Below are 23,537 nucleotides of genomic sequence, written 5' to 3'. Positions count from 1 at the left end.
CAGTGCTTTGCACATAGTAAGCGCTTAACAAATACCATCACTATTATTATTAATCTTATTACTATCATTATTCATTAGGCGACTTCCAGTATCGTGTGTGTGTATGCGTATGTGTGTGTGTTTGACATCCAGGATGTAGGAGCACAATCATAGTGTCAAAGTACAAATCCTTTTCTCCATACTGTCCTCATTCCCCAACAGAAGGGATGGGGAGAAGAAAGGGGGAGGAAGACAAGGAGGAGGAGGAGGAAGGAACCAGGATACCCTGGGGGACTTGGGGATCCCAGAAACTGAGTCAGTTTTGGTGGGGTGGCAACAATGAAAAGCAAGTTGAATGAGCAGCAGAAGGGAAACATTCTTCTTCCAGACTCTGATCCCTGAGAGCCAGCCTGGGAAAGCCTGGGATTCCTTAACAGCTCTCCAGGGACTCCAGGTTGATCTCACAGGCTACTGGGGAGAGTCAAAAGACAGTCTCCCAGCTTCCGAAAGCCCCTTCCAGTCAGAGGACCCTTGGATTTCCGATTAAAAAATGCCATTAGTCTCAGAGGGTCTTCTGCCCTCTCTCCACACCTCCCACTCCTGTTCCCTCAGAATCCGGCCCCGTGGGTGGGAGAGAGAAAGAGGCCTGGGGGCGGGCCACCCCTCTGCTCCCCGAACACTGCAGCTCTGCCTCATCTCTTGACCGACAGAACAACTGGGGCACGATCAGGCCTTTCTGTTGAGCGCTTCGGATTTTCCCCTTTTGAAAAAAATTCATTTTGCCAGAAAAAAAATCCTCCTTAGAGCTCCTCAAAGATAGATGTTGGAGGCAAAGCGTTCACTGTGATTTTCTCCTTCTCCTCTGCTCCAGCCCGGTCCCAGGGGGAGACAGGACCTGCAATCCGTCTCCACCCATTATAATAATAATAATAATAATAATGATAGCATTTATTAAGCGCTTACTATGTGCAAAGCACTGTTCCAAGCACTGGGGAGGTTACAAGGTGATCAGGTTGTCCCACGGGGGGCTCACAGTCTTAATCCCCATTTTACAGATGAGGTAACTGAGGCCCAGAGAAGTGAAGTGACTTGCCCAAAGTCACACAGCTGACAATCGGCAGAGCCGGGATTTGAACCCATGACCTCTGACTCCAAAGCCCAGGCTCTTTCCACTGAGCCACGCTGCTTCCCTAATGTCTCCCAGTGGGAAGAAAAGTGACTTGTCCCAGGAGGAAGGACTGAGTCAGGGCCAGAGCTGAGACCCCACTTTTTCCGCTCCAAGTGTCAGAGGAGAAATGGAGAGAGGAAGATCCATAGGGAAGAGGAGAACCCAGAGTTGCAAGAGAACCCTCTCTGGAGTGATCTCCAAAGCCTGAGCCAATTTCAGGGATAATGACAATGATTTAATAATAATAATTATGGTATTTAAGTGCTTACTAAGTGCCAAGCACTGTTCTAAGCACTGGGGTAATAATAATATAATAATAATGATGGCATTTATTAAGCGCTTTCCACACACACACACACACACACACACGATACTGGAAGTTGCTTAATAAATAACGATAGTAATAATATTAATAATAATAGTGATGGTATTTGTTAAGTACTTACTATATGAAAAGCACTGTTCTAAGCACTGGGGAGGTTACAAGGTGATCAGATTGTCCCATGGGGGGCTCACAGTTTTAATCGCCATTTTACAGATGAGGGAACTGAGGCCCAGAGAAGTGAAGTGACTTGCCCAAAGTCACACAGCTGACAGTTGGCCGACCCGGGATTTGAACCCATGACCTCTGGCTCCAAAGCCCGGGCTCTTTCCACTGCGCCACACTGCTTCTCAAGGATCTTTCTGGAGCTGGCCAGCTGGGCTGGAGTCTCCACTTAAATATGAGGAGGGCCCAGGCTGGACTCTCCCATCCTGGACTGGCCTCCAGGAAGGGATGGATTGTAGCCCTGGGGACCAGGCCTGCTGAGTCTCCTGCGTTGGTAGTTCCCTGCAGCTGCTGGGATGGGTACTGGGCAGGATTGGATTACAACCTGCAGCTGGTAGGGAGCGAGTGGTCACCCCCACTGCCCCTTTGCCCGAGGCCCGGGGCAGCCGGCCGGCCCTCGCGCCGCGGCCACGCAGAGAATGCTGTGTTCTCTCTCGCTCGTTCGTGCTCTCTAGCAATTGTCACACGTCCGGCAAATTGCAGGTTATTATTTTTGCAGCTGGATGTGGCACGGGGGAGCCGCTGTACTGGGAGGAGGGAGAGGAGGCTGTCAGAGGGCCAGGCGGGAGCCTCCTCCTTCTCCTCCTCCGCTTCCTGGAACGGGGAGCCGGGGACCTTGGGGCAGGATTGGGAATCTGGGGGAGATCCACTTGGAACCCATGGGGGCTAACCCAGGACAGGAACAGCTAACCCAGATGGTAACGGCTAACCTGGGCCTGTGATGGCTAACTCAGAACGGGGACAGCTAACCCAGTCAGTGATGACTAACTTGGAGTGATGATGGCTAATTCAGAATGGAGACAGCTAACCCAGACAGTGACAGCTAGGTTGGAGTGGTGATGGCTAGCCCGGGACCGCGATGGCTAACTCAGGATGGGGACAGCTAACCCAGATGGGGATGGCTAGCCCGGGGTGGTGATGGCTAACTTAGGATGGGAATGGCTAACTCGGGCAATTTCAGCTAGCCCAGGGCAGTGATGCCTAACTCAGGATGGGGACAGCTAACCCAGGCAGTGACAGTGCTGATGGCTAATCCGGGACAGCGATGGATATCCCGGGATGGGGATGGCTAACCCAGACAGTTTCAGCTAGTCCAAGGTAGTGACGATTAACCCAGACACTGACAGCTAGCACAGAACAGCGCCAGCTCTTCTGAAACAGTTATCGGTCACCGGGGATCGGGATGGCTAACCTGAGTCAGTGATAGCTAGCCCAGGGTGGTGATGCCTAACCTGAGATGACGATGCCTAACCCGGGCCAGGGATGGCTCACCGGGGTGGGGTGGTTTGGCTAACCCTGAACGGTGCTGAATCTTGGTGGGAGGAGCAGGGAAAAGGCACTGGGAAAAAGCAGGAGTCCAGGGGCTCTGTGCTGCCCCTGGATCTTGGGAGACAGAACCTTCCTCATGGGATGGGGGTGGGATGGCCCCAGTGCCCTGATTGGCATGCTAGAGGTACCCAGGGCTCCACAGCTGGGAGTGGAGAAGAAGAGCACAAAGGACTCTCTCCTTTCTCTCGGGAAACACATTTGTGGCAAGCGCTCAGAGCCACTGATGCAATAAATGAAATATGGCAGAGTCCCAAGACAGGTTGGGAAGGGACGTGTCCCCAGACGATAAGGGGAAGACGGGGACGTCGGGAGGAGGGGGCTCCTACCTGGGTTGGGAGGGGTCGCGGGGAATCCGGGGTCTGGGTCCAGCACCGTGAAGGTGGGAGTTGAGGGAGAGAGGATGGAGCAAATATATCAAGGATTTGGGAATGGCCATCTGAGGCTCCTCATCAGTGAGATGACAATAACGACAACAGTAACAGTAATAATTGTGGTGGTTGTCAAGCACTACTGTGCGCCAGGGACTATGCTCAGAACTGGGGTAGATAAAAAAAACAAGCGGATCAGACGCAGTCCCTGACCCACACGGGGCTCACAATTTAAGAAGGAAGGAGAGCAGATAGTTAATCTCTGTTTTACAGATGAGGAAACTGAGGCACCGAGAAGTTAAATGACTTGCCAGAGTCATGTGTTGTGTGGCCTCGGCAGGGAGAGAAGGGATAATGTGAGGAGGTTCTCCATGGAGGCTTTTTCATGTTGAACGATCATGAAATTGGTGCGTCTCTGTTGTCCACTCCCAAGCATTTAGTACGGTACACATATCAGGAGCTTCACTGATACCATTGATTATATTCATTCATTCATTCAATCATATTTATTGAGCACTTACTGTGTGCAGAGCACTGTACTAAGCGCTTGGGAAGTACAAGTTGGCAATATATAGAGACAGTCCCTACCCAACAATGGGCTCACAGTCTAGAAGGCTCAGGCCTGTGCCACCATCGATCAGATAATAACCATCGGTTATAGAAGTACATATTTGATACTTTCCCTACCCTTTAGGAGCTTACAGTCTGATGGGGGAGACCCAATTCAGTACTACCAGAGGGCACTTAGTGCTCTGCACACAGTAAGTGCTCAATAAATACGATTGATGTTGACACTGAGAGGGGAAAGATTATGCCGGCTCAGGATAACCCGGGAAAGCTTTCCGGAAGAGGTGGCCATGGAAAATAAAGGAGAAAAGGGGGAGGCTTTTCTAAGCAAAAGGTATAGTTTGGAGGGGGGAGAGGGAGGCCAGAAGGCAAGGCTGCAAGAAGGCAGTGGGGGCCAGAAGGAGAGTGGGTGTGAAGAACGATCCCGAGCTGGGGCAGTGAGGGGTAGAGCGTCCGAGTTCGGAAAGACCACCAGAGACCTTTCCATTTCAAGTGAGTTGATCCTTAGAAAAACACAAGACTGTAGGGGACCTCAATAATCAATCAATCAATCAATCATATTTACTGAGTGCTTACTGTGCGCAGAGCACTGTACTAAGCGCTTGGGAAGTACAAGTTGGCAACACATAGAGACAGTCCCTACCCAACAGTGGGCTCACAGTCTAGAAGGGGGAGACAGAGAACAAAACAAAACATATTTACAAAATAAAATAAATAGAATAGATATGTACAAGTAAAATAAATAAATAACTAGACTAATAAATATGTACAAACATATATACATATATACAGGTGCTGTGGGGAAGGGAAGGAGGTAAGACGGGGGGATGGAGAGGGGGCGAGGGGGAGAGTTTCAGGAGCAGTAAGGAGCAGTTTCAGGAAAACCAAGCAAAAGAAATGAAGCATGATGAAATGAAGAAAATGACGCAGCGTGGCTCAGTGAAAAGAGCACGGGCTTTGGAGTCAGAGGTCATGGGTTCGACTCCCGACTCCGCCACATGTCTGCTGTGTGACCTTGGGCAAGTCACTTAACTTCTTTAAGCCTCAGTTACCTCATCTGTAAAATGGGGATGAAGACTGTGAGCCCCACGTGGGACAACCTGATCAACTTGTATCCTCCCCCAGTGCTTAGAACAGTGCTTTGCACATAGTAAGCACTTAACAAATGCCATCATTATTATTATTAAGAGGATTAGACCGGTGGGGTTAAGTGGGTTTCTTTCTCACTCTGCTGCTTGATTTATTAGAGAAGCAGTGTTGGCTCAGTGGAAAGAGCCCGGGCTTTGGAGTCAGAGGTCATGGGTTTGAATCCCGGCTCTGCCAATTGTCAGCTGTGTGACTTTGGACAGGTCACTTCTCTGTGCCTCAGTTACCTCATCTGTAAAATGGGGATTAAGACTGTGAGCCCCCCATGGGACAGCCTGATCACCTTGTAACCTCCCCAGTGCTTAGAACAGTGCTTTGCCCATAGTAAGCGCTTAATAAATGCCATTATTATTATTACCACACCTCATATTTCCATGGCACGTCCTTATTTTTTCCAGAACACTTTCAAATGAATGATTTCATTTCATCCTCCCGGCTTTTAGGAAAAGGAAAAAACATCATCCTCATTGTATAGATGAGGAAACGGAGGCTCAGACAGATTAAGGGACTAGTCGGAGAGTCCTCAGCAGGTTAGTGGAGGACCTGGGAGCAGAACCCCGTGCTGCACAATGCAGGCTCTATTTTTTTTTTTTTTTTTGGCTCCTGGGTTCATGGCTGTGGCTTCCTTTAGGGGTTGATTTCATTTCAATCTCCTGTTATTTGGAGCCCCCAGTTGCCTCTGTGGGGTTGGGGATGGGGAGTGTGTACAGCCCCAGAGCTGGGCTTTGGTGAACCTAAGGCATACAGGCTCCCCCAACCATCTGGAAAGGCAGCCTGTGATCTTGGGAATGATAATAATAATAATAATGATAATAATTGTGTTATTTGTTAAGCGCTTACTCTGTGCCAAGCACTGTACCAAGCACTGGGGTGGATTCAAGCAAACTGGGTTGGACGCAGTTCCTGTCCCATGTGGGGCTCACAGTCTCAATCCCCATTTTACAGATGAGGGAACTGAGGCACAGAGAAGTGAACTGCCCAAGGTCGCGCAGCATTCATTCATTCATTTAATCATATTTATTGAGCGCTTACTGTGTGCAGAGCACTGTACTAATCGCTTGGGAAGTACAAGTCAGTAACATATAGAGACGGTCCCTACCCAACAACGGGCTCACAGTCTAGAAGCAGCAGACATGAGGCTGAGGCAGGATTAGAATTCATGACCTTCTGACTCCGAGGCCTGTGTTCTTCTAGACTGTGAGCCCACTGTTGGGTAGGGACCGTCTCTATATGTTGCCAACGTGTACTTCCCAAGCGCTTAGTACGGTGCTCTGCACACAGTAAGTGCTCAATAAATATGATTGAATGAATGAATTAATGAATGAATCCATTAGTCCGTGGCAAGTGACTATTACTCTATTTTTATTTTTACTCTATTTTATTTTTATTACTCTATTTTTTATTATTACTCTATTTTTTATTATTACTCTTTTTTATTATTACTCTATTTTTATTATTACTCTATTTTTTATTATTACTCTATTTTTTATTATTACTCTATTTTTTATTATTACTCTATTTTTTTATTTATTTTACTTGTACATATCTATTCTATTTATTTTATTTTGTTAGTATGGTTTTGTTCTCTGTCTCCCCCTTTTAGACTGTGAGCCCACTGTTGGGTAGGGACTGTCACTATATGTTGCCAACTTGTACTTCCCAAGCGCTTAGTACAGTACTCTGCACACAGTAAGCGCTCAATAAATACGACTGATTGATTGATTGATTGACCGGTGGGAGGGTCAGCGACAGGACTGTGACAGGCGGTGACATCTCCTCCCTCACCCCATTCGGATCCAACCCTTGATGTTGTTCCAATATCCTGTCCTCTCTTCCCTGCAGGAACCTGCTGGATAAGGACACGTTCTCCAAGTCGGACCCAAGTAAGTGTCCCCTGGACTCGGTCGCTCAGTGAGGTTTGGGTTTTGTCTTGGGCTCAGACAGTCCCCAGAAGGGCCCCTCCCAATTCTCCCCAGAAAAGGGCTCTCTGAAAACCTCCTCTGGATCCAGAGGCTCCTCTGGTTGGGGATAAACTGAGAGTCTGGGGTGGGGGGACATGCTGGGGTCACCCCGGGAGGTAGAGGGGAGAAGCCAGAGATGGAACTCAGGTGTCCTGAATCCTGAGCAAACATTGAGGGGTTGCCAGGGTGAACCCCCTCCTCCAGGCCGCACCCCACTCCAGCTCTCGGATCAGGTGATCCTTCCCGGAGTCCTTTTTGTCACTCCATGTCCCTGGCCCCCAGAGAATGACTGCTCCCCATCTGCTTCAATTCCCGATCGCAAATGTGGCCCCTAGTCTGCCCCTAGGGCCGGCATCCCCAACACCCCATCCCAATTCCTCCCATCAGAATCCCATCCAGCAACTGGCTCAATCTGATGGGTTGATTAGAGTTCAGAGATTAAAGCCCCCAGCCCAAGACTCCCCCTTACACTCCTTCCCCCAGACTCTCCCAGAGACTGGATCTGCCCAGAGACTCCATCATCTGTATCTATTGAGCACCTGCTGGGCGCAGAGCACCGGGACCGGTGCTGGGGACTCTACAGTAGAAGAAAAACACCCAGTCCCTGCCTTTGAGGTGCTTACAGTCTACTGTGGCCTGTCAGGGGGGAGGCAAGAGGGCCAGAAGGACAATGAACCTGCAATAGTCACGAAAAGTAAGACTAGCTAAAAATACCAAGCACAAGTGAATAAACAAATTAGTAGATAAATTTACTCAATGATTCATGAGTGCTAAAGTGGCTATGGGAATAAAATGATCCGGGTGGCTAGAGGTTAATCAGGGAATGCCTCCTGGAGGAGGAGATGGGTTTTTAGAAGGGCTTTGAAAGCGGGTTTGGGGGATGAGGCTTGGAGGAGCGGAGGGGCAGAAGGGATTGGCCAGAGGCCGGAGAGCCGAGGGTGAGGAGGTTTTCTTGGGAAGAGCAGCAGAAAGCAGAGCTGAAGAGGAGCAGGTGGAAGAGGCAGTCAGTGGAAGGAGAGTCATAAAAACCATATCAATCAATCGCATTTATTGAGAGCTTACCGTGTGCAGACTACTGTACTACTACTACTACTGCTAATAATAATGGGATTTATTAAACACTTACTATGTGCAAACCACTGTTCTAAGCACTGGGGAGGTTACAAGGTGGTCAAGCTGTCCCACGGGGGGTTCACAGTCTTAATCCCCCATTTTACAGATGAGGTGACTGAGGCCCAGAGAAGTGAAGTGACTTGTCCAAAGTCACACAGCTGACAATTGGCAGAGCCGGGATTTGAACCCATGACCTCTGACTCCAAAGCCTGGGCTCTTTTCACTGAGCCACGCTGCTTCTCAAGTGTACTAGGCACTTGGGAGAGTGCAATATGTGAGCCTGTTGCTGGGTAGGGACCGTCTCTATATGTTGCCGATTTGTACTTCCCAAGCGCTTAGTCCAGTGCTCTGCGCACGGTAAGTGCTCAATAAATCCGATTGAATGAATGAATGAATATGCCAGAGTTGCTAGACACATTCCTTGCCTACAGTGAGCTTACAGTCTAGAGAAGGAGCAGACAGTCTGGAGGGAGCATCTGTTTCCTGCAACTGACTCCTCCTCGTCCCCCACCCATCCCTGCTTCTGCCCCTGGACTCCCCCCATACTGACTCCCCAAAATGTTCTGCTGCCAGACTCCTCCAGAGAAGGAGAAGCAGTGTGGCCTAACGAGTAGAGCACGGGCTTGGGAGTCAGAAAGACCTGGGTTCACTTGTCTGCTGTGTGATCTTGGGCAAGTCACTTCACTTCTCTGTCTCCGTTCCCTCATCCGCACAATGAGGTTTAAGACTGTGAGAACCATGCGGGACGTGGACTGTGTCCAACCTAATTAGCTTAGATCAATCCCAGCACTTAGTCCAGTGCATGGCACATAGTAAGCACTTCATTCATTCAATCGTATTTATTGAGCACTTACTGTGTGCAGAGCACTGTACTAAGCACTTAATGAATGCCATTAAAAAAAGGGAACCCGCCAGTCGGCTCCTCCCAGAATGCATTTTCACCACTTTCTCTCCGCCAACCCCAAAATTTCTCTCCCCTTCCTGCCTTTCCCAGATTCATTGGCTCATCCTCAGAGGGCATGGTTCCCTACCCCGGTGCGGCATAATCTCCCCTCCTTCCTCTTCCTGCTCTCCTTCCCACTCTTCTCTCAATGACTGATTGAGGCGAGTAATGCCTGCCTGTTCTGTCTTTCCTTCGCAGTGTGTGTGATGTACACTCAGGGGATAGAGACCAAGCAGTGGCGGGAGGTATGTCGTCCCTTTCTTTGGCAAATAAAATGCACCAACCTGTCTGTCTCTTCCTGTCTGTCCGTCTGTCTCCCTGTCTGTCTGTCTGCCAGCCTGACCCTTCGACTCTCTCAGACAGCCACTCGGTGGCATTGACTGAGTGCTGATTATGTGCAGAGCTCTGTACCAAGAGATACGATAGAGATGGTAGACAAGATCCCTGCCCTCCAGGAGTTTACAATCCAGTGGGGGGAGACTAAATAAGTGGCAGGTAAGGGAAGCCACCGGGGATAAGGGTACATACCTGATTGCTATGGGGGTGAGGGGTGGGGTAAGAACAAAGACATTTAAGGGTACGGACTTAAGTCAGGAGCCCCCCGGCCGAGACCTTTCACGCTGCATTTTCTAAGATGACCTCCAGAATTTGGGGGCAAGAATGCAAACGATCAGAGAAGGATAGTGGGAGCCCCTGATCAGGTCGTGTGTGTGTGTGTGTGTGTGTGTGTGTGTGTGTGTGAGTGTGTGTGTGTGTGTGTGTGTGTGTGCATATGTGTGCGTGCCTATGTGGGGAGGGTGGGTGAGTGCCCTCCTTTTGAGGCTGTACATTTGAGGGTGCCGTGTGATTCTGAATGGTTGCTATGGTCCATGAATCCCACACCAGGAGGGAACTCAAGGGGCAGTCCATCTGTCCGCCCATCTGGCCGTCCCGTCCCCTGCTTCTAAGCCACTCGGGGCAGGTTGAGCTTGAGTCTCGCCCTGCAGGTCTCCAAGGATGGAGCCTCCAAAACCTGGCCTGGCTGTCCTTTCTGCCAGACAGTCAGGGAATTCTTTCTTGCACCCATCTGACCTCATCCTTGCTACAATTTCAGACCACTTCCTGTTGCCCAATGGGTTGGATGACCTACAGCCGGGGCTTCCCAGAGGTTCCTCTGGTTGGGGAGAGGGCGCCCTGCCATCAGCCGCGGTTCCAGGGAAGCATTTGGAGGAACTGTGTGAGGGCTGAGCTGCCTAATACCCGCCAGAAGGGTGAGGGGTGGACCGTAACTGGAAATCAAGAACTGGGATTCAGGGAGGGCAGGTCAACTGTCCCCAAGTTCCTGTGTCCCCTACCTCTACTTTTGCTGCTAGTGTGGCTCCCTCCAACTCTGGGGAGGTGAGAGAGAGAGAGAGAGAGAGAGAGAGAGAGAGAGAGAGAGAGAGAGAGAGAGAGAGAGAAAGGAAAAAAGAGAGAGAGAGAGGGATGGAGGGAGGAAGGAAGGAAGGAAGGGAGACAGAGAGAGAAAGAAAGAAAAAGAGAGAGAAAGAAAAAGAGAGGAAGGAAGGAAAGAAGGAAGGAATGGGGAGAGAGAGAGAAAGAAAGAAAAAGAGAGAGAGAAAGAGAGAGAGAAAGAGAAAAAGAGAGAGGAAGGAAAGAATGGAGAAAGAGAAAGAAAGGAAGAAAGAAAGAAAGAAAGAAAGAAAGAAAGAAAGAAAGAAAGAAAGAAAGAAAGAAAGAAAGAAAGAAAGAAAGAGAGAGAGAGAGGGATGGAGGGAGGAAGGAAGGGAGAGAGAGAGAAAGAAAGAAAAAGAGAGAGAAAGAAAAAGAGAGGAAGGAAAGAAAGAAGGAAGGAATGGGGAGAGAGAGAAAGAAAGAAAAAGAGAGAAAGAGAGAGAGAAAGAGAAAAAGAGAGAGGAAGGAAAGAATGGAGAAAGAGAAAGAATGAAAGAAAGAAAGAGAGAAAGAGAGAAAGAAAAAGAAAGAAGGAAAGAAGGAAGGAAGGAAGGAAGGAAGAAGGAAAGAAAGAAAGAAAGAAAGAAAGAAAGAAAGAAAGAAAGAAAGAAAGAAAGAAAGAAAGAAAGAAAGAAAGAAAGAAAGAAAGAAAGAAAGAGAAAGAGAGAAAGAAAAAGAAAGAAGGAAAGAAGGAAGGAAGGAAGAAAGAAAGAAAGAAAGAAAGAAAGAAAGAGAGAAGAAGGAAGGAAGGAAGAAAGAAAGAAATCAATCAATCGTATTTATTGAGCGCTTACTGTGTGCAGAGCACTGTACTAAGCGCTTGGGAAGTACAAGTTGGCAACATATAGAGACAGTCCCTACCCAACGGTGAGCTCACAGACTAGAAGGGGGAGACAGAGAACAAAACCAAACGTACTAACAAAAGAAGGAAAGAAAGAAAGAAAAAGGAAGGAAGGAAGGAAGGAAGGAAGGAAGGAAGGAAGGAAGGAAGGAAGGAAGGAAGGAAGGAAGGAAGGAAGGAAGGAAGGAAGGAAGGAAGGAAGGAAGGGAGGAAGGAAGGGAGGGAGGGAGGGAGCACTATACTACGGAGAAGCAGCTCCACCCATCCCGGCTCCACCAACTGTCAGCTGTGTGACTTTGGGCAAATCGTTTAACTTCTCTGGGCCTCAGTTACCTCGTCTGTAAAATGGGGATTAAGACTGTGAGCTCCCCGTGGGACAACCTGATCACCTTGCAACCTCCCCAGCGCTTAGAACGTAGTAAGCGCTTAATAAATGCCATTATTATTATTATTATTATTATTATTATTATTATTATTATTCTAAGCATTTGGGAGAGAATAAAATAACAGAGTTGGCAGATACGCTCCCTTCCTTTCCCGTGTGAACTCTCAGGGCTGAATTAGGGGCCGGGTGGTCTCTCCCAGCTCTACGATCCCCATTTGGATTCAGGGTGGCAGTGTGTATGTGTCGGGGGGTGGGGGTGGGAGGTGAAATTGTGTGGATGTGCATGGATGTGTGTGGTGGAGGGAGAGGGGAGGTGTGTTGAGTATTTGCACACACGTTTGGTTCTGAGGTCACAGGGGCCCAGTAATCCGAATGGGTCCCCACCCCCCTCATCCCTCCCTGTGCCAACACAGCTCCAGAGAAAAGTGCCAGGGCTCTTGGCACCCGTCAGCGGGCACTAATTGACGTATCATTTGCACGCATTTGCATATCGAGGTCAAGAGATCCGACTTGGAGTCTGTTAAAGAAAACAAAAAAAGGGCTCAACCAGGCCCGGGAAAAAGCGGAGCAGATTTGGATCCAGATCATTTAGATCAAGTCTGGGTTCGGAGGAGGCCAGTACCCCACGCCGGGTCCCAGATGGACAGAGTGGGCAGGGGCTGAGGAAGACTCTGGAAGACGGCAGGGGGGCGGAGACAGAGGCTGTTGGGAGTGCTCTGTTATTATCCAGCTGGGCTACTCTGATCAGTCCCTGGCACCCCCAAGAAGCCAGGCCTGGCTCCTCAGGGAGGTTGGCCGCCAAGGGAACCCCCAAGGCCTGCTATCATTCTTCCGCCACCCAAACCAGCCACCACCCCACAGCTGCCCTCCCTGAAGACCGTCAGCGGTTAACATTTAGGTGGTCTGGCCAGACTGTCAGGCTCTCTCACACCCAAGCCAAGGAAATCAACAGAAAAGCCAACCGACTGGGGATTTGCATGCTAATTTTCCTGCAATTTCCATAGTTCGACACGCACTGCATGCCACTGCCTTGGTTCAGGCGGTTCTTGAGCCAGAGTTCCCCAGTCCTCTCCGAAAGCCGTCATTTTTTTCTCTCTTCTTGGCTCCTCCTCGGGCCCCTATGGATTCTGAGCCGTACTCCATTCACAGGGGTGTGTGATGATGATGATAGTATTTGTTAAGTGCTTGCTATGTGCCAAGCACTGTTCTAAGCACAGGGGTAGATACAAGGTAATCAGGTTGTCCCCCGTGGGGCTCACAGTCTTCATCCCCATTTGACAGATAATAATAATAATAATGATGATGGCATTTGTTAAGCACTTACTATGTGCCAAGCACTGTTCTAAGTGCAGGGGTAGATACAAGGTAATCGGGTTGTCCCCCATGGGGCTCACAGTCTTCATTCCCATTTGACAGATAATAATAATAATAATAATGATGGCATTTGTTAAGCACTTACTATGTGCCAAGCACTGTTCTAAGCACAGGGGTAGATACAAGGTAATCAGGTTGTCCCCCGTGGGGCTCACAGTCTTCATCCTCATTTGACAGATAATGATAATAATAATAATAATAATAATAATAATGGCATTTGTTAAGTGCTTATTATGTGCCAAGCACTGTTCTAAGCACAGAGGTAGGTACAAGGTAATCAGGTTGTCCCCCGTGGGGCTCACAGTCTTCATCCCCATTTGACAGATAATAATAATAATAATGATGGCATTTGTTAAGTGCTTACTAGTGCAAAGCACTGTTCTAAGCGCTGGGGAGGATACAAGGTGATCCGATTGTCCTGTGTGGGGCTCACAGTCTTAATCCCCATTTTACAGATGAGGCCACTGAGGCACAGAGAAGCTAAGTGACTTGCCCAAGGTCACACAGCTGACAATTGGCAGAGCTAGGATTTGAACCCATGACCTCTGACTCCAAAGCCCGTGCTCTTTCCACTGAGCCACGCTGACAGATGAAATAACTGAGGCCCAGAGAAGTGAAGCGACTTGCCCAAGGTCACACAGCAGACAAGGGGCGGAGCGGGGATTAGAACCTAGGTGTTTCCCAGATCCTTGATCTCTCGACTTGGCCACACTGCTTGTCTTCGCGGCCCGCTTCCCGCCTCCCACTGTTCCCTGCTCTCCCAGGGTTGGGATCCACTGAATGATTGATTGAGAGCTGGGATCCATCCCCAGAGTTGATAGGCTCAACTCACCCTGCAAGCATGGGTGGGTGAAAAGAAAAATCCCGGCCCTGAGATCCATGGAAGCGTTTGCTTCCAGACCGACTCTCCCCAGGCTCCGGGAGGCCAAGGATAATTCCAGGAACCTCCAAGCCCCGGCCCCCGGCCCCAGCCGGAGTCGGCCGCTCGGTCTTATCTGACCCAATCTGCTACCTTCCCGGCATCTCGATCTGTCCTGATGTTGTGGAAAATTCGATTAGAGAAGCAATTTTAGAGGAGGAAATAGAGCATTGTATGAGTCAACTCGCTCCTGGAGGCTTGTCGTTCTCCCGGCTAATCAGCAGGTCGAGCGAGACGCGGGGTCTGCGGCCATCTGGCCGGCGGGGGTGGCCGGGAGGCGGGGACGGTTTGGAGGTTGGCTGAGTCTGGCCACCGACCTGCTGTGTGATATTAGCCCATATAATAATAATGATGGCATTTATTAAGCACTTACTATGTGCAAAGCGCTGGGGAGGTTACAAGGTGATCAGGTGTCCCACGTGGGGCTCACAGTCTTAATCCCCTTATTCCAGATGAGGTAACTGAGGCCCAGAGAAGCGAAGTGACTTGCCCAAAGTCACACAGCTGACAACTGGTGGAGCCGGGGTTTGAACCCACGACCTCTGACTCCAAAGCCCGGGCTCTTTTCCACTGAGCCACGCTGCTTCTCTCGGGGCTTCTCTGAGCCTTAGCTTTCCGGTCTGTGAAATGGGAGAGCTCCTGTCCCTCTGCGGACATACTGCCTGTTGAGTCCTTGCTGGGAGATCCGCTCTAACCACCGGACAACAGGAACCGCTCTGCGCATCTGGGAAGAGGATGGACAAGAGCCAGATACCTGCTGTGTGACCTTGGGCAAGTCGCTTCACTTCTCTGTGCCTCAGTTCCCTCATCTGTAAAATGGGGATTAAGACTGTGAGCCCCACGTGAGACAACCTCATCTCCTTGTGTTCCTCCCAGCGCTTAGAACAGTGCTTTGCACATAGTAAGCGCTTAACAAATACCAACATTATTATTATTATATACCCAGTCGCTGCTACCTGTGGAGCTGGCATAATCAATCAATCAATCGTATTTATTGAGCGCTTACTGTGTGCAGAGCACTGTACTAAGCGCTTATGCCTGTACTAAGGTCAGAAAGAACTCTCCAATGCATCGGGGAAGCCTCTTTCCACCCCTGGCAGAGCTGGGGACAGCGGAGAGAACCTAGATTAGGAAAAAGGGCAATAGTTTGTCTTCTAGTGGAAAAACCATGACATAGTGGCTAGAGCATATGCCTGGGAATCAGAAGGTCATGGGTTCTAATTCCAGCTCTTGTCTGCTGTGTGACCTTGGGCAGGTCACTTCACTTCTCTGTGCCTCAGTTACCACATCTGTAAAGTGGGGATTGAGACTGTGAGCCCCATGTGGAACAGAAACTGTGTCCCAACTTGATTTGCTTGTATCCACTCCAGAGCTTAGAACAGTGCCTGACACAAAGTAAGCACTTAACAGATATTCCCCTCTAGACTGTAAGCTTGTTGTGGGCAGGGAATGTCAGTTTGTTGCTGTGTTGTATTTTCCCAAGCGCCTAGTACAGTGCTCTGCACACAGTAAGTGCTTAACAAATAGAAAAGCAGCGTGGCTCAGTGGAAAGAGCCTGGGCTTGGGAGTCAGAGGTCATGGGTTCAAATCCCGGCTCCGCCACATGTCTGCTGTGTGACCTTGGGCAAGTCACTTCACTTCTCTGAGCCTCAGTTCCCCCACCTGTAAAATGGGGATTAAGACTGTGAGCCCCACGGGGGACAACCTGATCACCTTGTACACCCCCCCAGCACTTAAAACAGTGCTTTGCACATAGTAAGTGCTTAACAAATGCCGTTATTATTATTATTGTACATAGTAAGCACATAAAAAATACCATTATTATTATTATTATTTATTAAATACGACTGAACGAATAATTGAACCCGGAAGTCAGAAGACCTGGATTCCAATTCCGCTCCACCGCCTGCATACTGTGTGACCTTGGACAAGTCACTTCCCTTCTCTGTAGCTCAGTTCCCTCATCTGCAAAATGGGGATTCACTACCTGTTCTCCCTCCTACTTAGACCGTTAGCCCCGTGCGGGACCAGATAATCTTATATCTACCCCCAGCGCTTGGCACATATTAAGTGCTTAACAAATACCACCGCCGTTGTTATTATCATACCAGTGCTGTCATGCTGGCCGCCCTGCCTGCCTCAGGCTCGTTGCTGGGCCCGCAAAGGGAAGGGTGGGGGCAGAGAGGTGGGGCAGCTTTGCAGTATTTGCATTGTTGGAGCCCAGCGTCCATCATCATCATCATCATCAATCGTATTTATTGAGCGCTTACGGTGTGCAGAGCACTGTACTAAGCGCTTGGGAAGTACAAGTTCGGCCCATGTGCACCATGTGTCCTTGACAGAGCACACCACCACCACCACAGCAGCCCTCTTCCCGATCCAGGGGGAACCCACCTCCTGCCTGGGTATTTGAGCGAATCTCTTTTCCCGGATTCAGGTTCCTCCAACGCCCAGCTCCTGAACCTGGGCCCAATCAAACAAACAATCACATTTATCACAAACACAATCACAATCACAATCACAAACAATCCCCCTTCTAGACTGTGAGCCCACTGTTGGGTAGGGACTGTCTCTATATGTTGCCAACTTGTACTTCCCAAGCGCTTAGTACAATGCTCTGCACACAGTAAGCACTCAATAAATACGATTGAATGAATGACTGAATTAATTAATTTATTGAGTGCTTACTGTGTACAGAGCACTGTACTAACTGCTTGAGGGAGAGTCAGAGTCAGAGTCAGAGGTCATGGGTTCAAATCCCAGCTCCACCAATTGTCAGCTGTGTGACTTTGGGCAAGTCACTTCACTTCTCTGGGCCTCAGTCACCTCATCTGTAAAATGGGGATAAAGACTGTGAGCCTCACATGGGACAACCTGATTACCGTGTATCCCCCAGCGCTTAGAACAGTGCTTTGCACATAGTAAATGCTTAATAAATACCATTATTATTATTATTATGGGGATCAAGACTGTGAGGCCCCCGTGGGACAACCTGATCACCTTGTAACCTCCCCAGCGCTTAGAACAGTTCTTTGCACATAGTAAGCACTTAACAAATGCCATTATTGTTATTGCTGTTGTTGTTACAATATAACAGTGTTGGTAGGTGCATTCCCTGCCCACAGCGAGCTTACAGTCTAGAGGAGGCCCAAGTAGACCCGAGAGGCCTTCCCCAACTAAGCCCCTCCTTTCCTCTTCTCCCACTCCCTTCTGTGTCGCCCTGACTTGTTCCCTTTATTCTTCCCCCCTCCCAGCCTCGCAGCGCTTTTTTTTAAAATGGCATTTATTAAGCGCTTACTATGTGCAAAGCACTTATGTCTATATGTGCAATTTTTTTATTTTCATTCCTGTCTGTCTCCCTGACTCTAGACTGGAAACTCTGTTGTGGGCAGGGAATGTGTCTACTTATTGTTGCATTATACTCTCCCCGGCGCTTAGTACAGTGCTCCGCACACAGTAAGCGCTCAATAAATACTATCAAATGAATGACCACCCCCCCCCCCCCCAGCCTTTTGTCAGTCACTGTGGGGGGCAGGGGCGGTATATGGGGCTGGGGGTGGGGAGAGCTGCTTAATTTAGTCCCCCAGAAGACACTAATTAGGATTGGTTCAAAGAAGTGGCAGCCCCACAACTCTATTGGGAACCCCGGTGGAAATGATGGCGTATAATTAACAGTCACTTAATTGATGCGCTTGGGACTTAATCACAGAGTTCGGACAAAGTCTTAGAGGAGCCTTTGTGTGAGGACAGAAGCGTGCGGGGTTGTCAGGAGCCAGAGAAGCAGCGTGGCTCAGTGGAAAGAGCCCGGGCTTTGGAGTCAGAGGTCATGGGTTTGAATCCCGCATGTCTGCTGTGTGACCTTGGGCAAGTCACTTAACTTCTCTGAGCCTCAGTTACCTCATCTGTAAAATGGGGATTAAGACTGTGAGCCCCACGTGGGACAACCTGATCACTTTGTATCCCCCCCAGCGCTTAGAACAGTGCTTTGCACATAGTAAGCGCTTAACAGATGCCAACATAAAAAAAAAAAGAGTTTGTCCTGCTCAGGAAGAGCAGATAGAGACTGGGCCAGGTGAGGTGCTTGCCTTTTCTTCCTTCCCTTTCGGCGGGGACAGAAGGCAGGACCGCTCAGAGGCAGCTTTCTCTGTTGGCTGTCAATCAATCACAACTGATAGGGAAGCAGCGTGGTCCAGTGTATATCAATCAATCAATCAATCAATCGTTTTTATTGAGCGTTTACTGTGTGCAGAGCACTGTACTAAGCGCTTGGGAAGTCCAAGTTGGCAACATATAGAGACGGTCCCTACCCAACAGTGGGCTCACAGTCTAGAAGGGGAAGACAGAGAACAAAACCAAACATATTAACAAAATAAAATAAATAGAATAGATTATGTACAAGTAAAATAAATAAATAAATAGAGTAATAAATATGTACAAACGTATAGAGCACAAATCTGGGAGTTAGAAGGACCTGGGTTCTAATCCCGTCTCTGCCGCTTGTCTGCTGTGTGAACTTGGGCAAGCCGCTTCACCTCTCTGGGCCCCAGTTATCTCATCTGTAAAATGGGGATTAAGACTGTGAGCCCCGTGTGAGACTTGGGTTGTGTCCAACTTGATTATCTTACGTCTACCCCAGTGCTTAGCATGGTGCCTGGCACATTGTAAGCTCTTAACAAATACCACTAAAAAGAAAGTCTGTGGGATTCATCGAGTGCTTACTGTGTGCAGAGCACTGGACTAAGCACTTGGGAGAGGACAATATGATAGAGTTGTTTGTTTTTTTATTTTTAATGGTATTTGTTAAGCGCTTACTATGTGCCAGGTACTGTACTAAACACAAGCTAATCAGGCTGGACACAGTCCGTGTCCCATACAGGGCTCTCAATCTTAATCCCTACTTTACAGATGAGGTAACAGGCACAGAGATGTGAAGTGACTTACCCAGACCATGCAGCAGACAAGTGGCAGAGATGGGATTAGAACCCAGTTGGTTGGCATGATATCCTACTTGGGCTGGCATCCTTAATAATAATAAGAATAATAAGGGCATTTATTAAGCGCTTACTATGTGCAAAGCACTATTCTAAGCACCGGGGAGGATACAAGGTGATCAGGTTGTCCCACGGGGGGCTCACAGTCTTAATGCCCATTTTACAGATGAGGGAACGGAGGCACAGAGGCTTGCCCAAAGTCACACAGCTGACAATTGGAGGAGCCGGGATTTGAACCCATGACCTCTGACTCCAAAGCCCGGGCTCTTTCCACTGAGCCACGCTGCTTCTCCTTGCCACTGACAAGCAACCCCACACCCATGCTCCCTTGTCTTCTAAGGCTCTTGTCCTCAGATACGGCGTCCCATCCCCCTGCGACCTCACACCCACCTGCGGACTCCGACGTCCCCTCCCAGAAGCATCCAGGCCTCACCCTTGTCCACCCTCCATTCTCTCCAATCGACTGTCTCCAGCCCACCCCTTCCCTTGTGTATGTTCCTGCCCGCTTCCGTCTAGCCTGCCCCCTGCACTCCCTGGGGGGCGAAGGATTAGAAACCAATATGTGGGGAACTCTAGACTGAGGGAGGAACGGTCCCAGGCCAGCTGGGTGGAGGAGGGCAGGACTGGGCAGAGGAAGAGGACCTTTCTCTCGCCCTGCCCCAGGCCCTTTCCCTCAGCCCACACGTCATCCTCTTTTGCAGTTTGGAAGAACCGAAGTTATCGATAACACCCTGAATCCAGATTTCGTCCGCAAATTCATCCTGGATTATTTCTTTGAGGAGAAGCAGAACCTGCGATTTGACCTGTAAGTGAGAAATGCCTGCTGTGTGGCTGCGCAGGGGTTGGCACCCCAGGGAGCTCTCTGCCCCTCAGAGTCAGTCTTGCCCACTCTCTCTGGGTGCCCCGCTGCCCAGGCCCAAGGTTTTACCTCAGGGAGCTCTCTCCCCTTTGAGAGTCAGCCCCGCTCACTCTTTCTGGGTGCCAACCACCCACCCCCTCCCTGGTTCGGCCACATCCACATCTCTGCTCTTTCTGCAGCTGCGGGTTCGAGCAGACACCAAGTTGAGGTGCACTTGGGGGAAGGGCAGAACAAAGATCTTCCTATCCTCAGAGTAGAATTGCACACTGGGGTCTCCCTAAGTGTCTCCCCAGCCCCAAGATCCTGTGAATGGGATTGCACCATTGGGAAGGGAGGGATTAGGGGAGTGGTGGGAGAAGGGAAGGAGGTTGAAAGCATTGGATCCTCTCCGATCTGTAGACCTGGGCTTTTCAATCAATCAATCAATCGTATTAATTGATCACTTACTGTGTGCAGAGCACCGTACTAAGTGCTTGGGAGAGTACAATATAACAGAGTTGGTGGACGTGTTCCCTGCCCACAACGAACTTACAGTCTAGAGCTTACAACCCACGTGCCATACCTACAGGGCATGCTCCGAGCCCCAAACCTGGAAGCCCTTTTGATATTTGCAGGTCCCATCAGGGCCATTCTTTCTGCTCAGAGACCCATCCAAAGGCCTCCCCGGCCCCCGTCCAGAGGCCACGGACCCCCACAGCCTTGCAGAAGGGTCCTAGCCACAAGAACTGGACTCTCCTGAGCCTCCCAGCCCTGAGGCAGCTTCATCACGTGTCTTGTTGTTTGCTCTCTCCTTGGCCAGGAAGAAGCTGGGTGCGGGGTCAGCGGGGAGGAGATGGAAGGGTTTGGGGCCTGCTGGAGGTGGCAGGGCAGTGTCGATTTCAGGAGCTGAGGGGAGGGCACAATGGCCAATGGAGGCGAGCTGAATCCTCTCTGATCCGGTTCCCGCTTCTCCCCTGCCCAGACCCAGTCCTTGCTCCTGTTGCACTGACAGGGCCCAATTCCCTGCAGGCTTGGGCCCACGGTTTTAGGAGTAAGGTAGGGCCAACAGGGATGTGGGACCAGGTGGAGAGAGGTCTGGGAAAGAGCTGAACATGTGTGTGTGTGTGTGTGTGCGCGCACATGTGTATTGGTGTATATACATGTGTGCACCTGGGTATGAAACTACCTGTGTGGGAGTGCATTTAGACCTTCATGAGGTGCAGGTCTGTGTGTTGCACATGGGTGACAGTGGGATACCCAAATCTGTGTCGTAAGGTGAGCTGAAGGAAGGAGAAGGGTGATTGGAAAGCCAGAACAAGCATCTTCACGGACAGGGGCCGTGGCAATTCCCCCGTTTACTCTTTCCCGGTGCGTGGTGCAGAAGACACTGGATAAAATATTCTTATTACTACTGTGACTGCTACTCTCTTAACTGGTGTTATACAATCCAAGCAGTGAAGCAGCATGGGGGCAGACTGTTTGGGAGATGAGGCAAGCAGGGAAGCGGCATGGCTCAGTGGAAAGAGCACGGGCTTGGGAGTCAGAGGCCGTGGGTCTAATCCCGGCTCCGCCACGTGTCAGCTGTGGGACTTTGGGCAAATCACTTCACATCTCTGGGCCTCAGTTGCCTCATCTGTAAAATGCGGGTCAAGACTGGGAGCCCCACATGGGACAACCTGTTAACCTTGTATCTATCCCAGCGCTTAGAACAGTGGTTGGCACATTGTAAGCGCTTAGCAAATGCCATTTTTATGATTATTATTATTATTATTATTATGAGGCCGGGAGATGTTGGATTGGTGGGTGGCGATTGTGAGAGAGATCCCATCCTGGGACAGTGAATTGTAAATATTGTAAACAGTGCCAGATATTGGAAACAGAAATCAATCAATCAGTCATATTTATTGTGCGCAGAGTACTGAACTAAGCCCTTGGGAGAGCACAATATAACAGAGTAGGTATAGGTAGGTATATAACAGGGTAGACCCATTCCCTGCCCAAAAAGAGCTTATAGTCTAGATAGGGAGAGAGATTCATTCATTCATTCATTCATTCAATCATATTTATTGAGCGCTTACTGTGTGCAGAGCACTGTACTTAGCGCTTGGGAAGTAAAAGTTGGCAACATATAGAGATGGTCCCTAGCCCACAACGGGCTCACAGTCTAGAAGGGACAGACAAACAACAAAATGAAACATGTGGACAGGTGTCAAATCGTCAGAACAAATAGAATTAAAGCTAAATGCACGTCATTAACAAAATAAATAGAATAGTAAATATGTACAAGTAAAATAAATAGAGTAATAAGTCTGTACAAACATATATACAGATGCTGTGGGGAGGGGAAGGAGGTAGGGCCGGGGGGATGGGGAGGAGGAGAGGAAAAAAGGGGCTCAGTCTGGGAAGGCGTCTTGGAGGAGGTGAGCTCTCAGTAGGGCTTTGAAGGGAGGAAGAGAGCTAGCTTGGCGGATGTGTGGAGGGAGGGCATTCCAGGCCGGGGGAGGACGTGGGCTGGGGGTCGATAGCGGGACAGGCGAGAACGAGGCTCAATGATGAGGTTAGTGGCAGAGGAGTGGAGGGTGCAGACTGGGCTGGAGGAGGGAAGGGAGGTGAGGTAGGAGGGGATGAGGGGATGGAGAGCCTTGAAGCCGAGAGTGAGGAGTTTTTGCTTGATGTGTAGGTTGACAGGCAGCCACTTGAGATTTTTGAGGAGGGGAGTGACATGCCCAGAGCGTTTCTGCACAAAGATGATCCAGGCAGCAGAGTGTAGTATAGACTGAAGTGGGGAGAGACAGGAGGATGGGAGATCAGAGAGGCGGCTGATATTAATATGAATAAATTACAGATATGTACACAAGTGCCGTGGGGCTGCAGGTGGGGTAAATATCAAGTGCTTAAAGGGTACAGATCCAGTTGCCTAGGCGACCCAGAAAAGAGAGGGAGTAGGGGAAATGAATCCTCTCAGGGTCACACCTGAAGGGTTTCGGGTACTCTACCAGTCTCGACTATAGGAGGAAGAGTCAAGCAGAGGCCTACCCATTCCATTCCTAGCTTGAGAAGTGGCTTGCTAGTGGAAAGCAATCTGATACAAGTCAAAACTCACCTACGCTGGGCAGCGGTGGGATGGGAGAGAGTCGAGGGCGGAGACTCAAGTTTACTGCATAGACGGAGGCAATGGTAAACCACTTCTGGATTTTTACCAAGAAAGCTCTGTGGATACACTACCAGAATGATTGCAGATGCAGGTGGGGCATTCTGGGAGACAGGTGTACATGGCATCGCTATGGGTCGGAGATGACTCGACAGCATAACACAAGACAGGGGGAAATGAGGGCTTATTTGGGTAGTGTCTGCAAACACATACCAAAACTAGACATGTGCATATGGGTGGAAATGTGTTCATATGTGTGTGTATATGTGTGTACAAGGGTCTACCCAAGTGTCCATGAGCTCTCATGTATGGGTAGTAGTGTGTGTGTGTGTGTGTGTGTGTGTGTGCGCGCACACGTGTGTATGTGTGTGACTATGCCCCCTCATCTTGATTTCTGCATGTTCCTTGGTGAGCCTCCAAACGTGTGAAATTGGGTGTGTCGACGGGATTGCATAAAATGGTGTGTCAAGAAGGATGTGTATG

At 49.5% G+C, this 23,537-nt stretch overlaps 1 protein-coding gene across 2 annotated transcripts in view; it reads left to right on the top strand.

The window, feature by feature from the left end:
* CPNE5 (copine 5) overlaps positions 1 to 23,537 on the top strand; it is a 63,783-nt gene that overhangs the window by 13,084 nt on the left and 27,162 nt on the right. For both annotated transcript variants that reach the window (XM_038749354.1, XM_038749353.1), the window contains exons 2-4: positions 6,947 to 6,987; positions 9,320 to 9,366; positions 19,767 to 19,870. In XM_038749354.1, the coding sequence (XP_038605282.1) occupies positions 6,947 to 6,987; positions 9,320 to 9,366; positions 19,767 to 19,870 (192 nt within the window). The remainder of the gene's footprint in view (positions 1 to 6,946; positions 6,988 to 9,319; positions 9,367 to 19,766; positions 19,871 to 23,537) is intronic.

The sequence above is a fragment of the Tachyglossus aculeatus genome, chromosome 7 (genome assembly GCF_015852505.1).
Source record: "Tachyglossus aculeatus isolate mTacAcu1 chromosome 7, mTacAcu1.pri, whole genome shotgun sequence".
Taxonomy (NCBI): Eukaryota; Metazoa; Chordata; class Mammalia; order Monotremata; family Tachyglossidae; genus Tachyglossus; species Tachyglossus aculeatus.
Note: the sequence above shows the minus strand (reverse complement) of the source record. Positions and strands in the feature narration are given on the sequence as shown.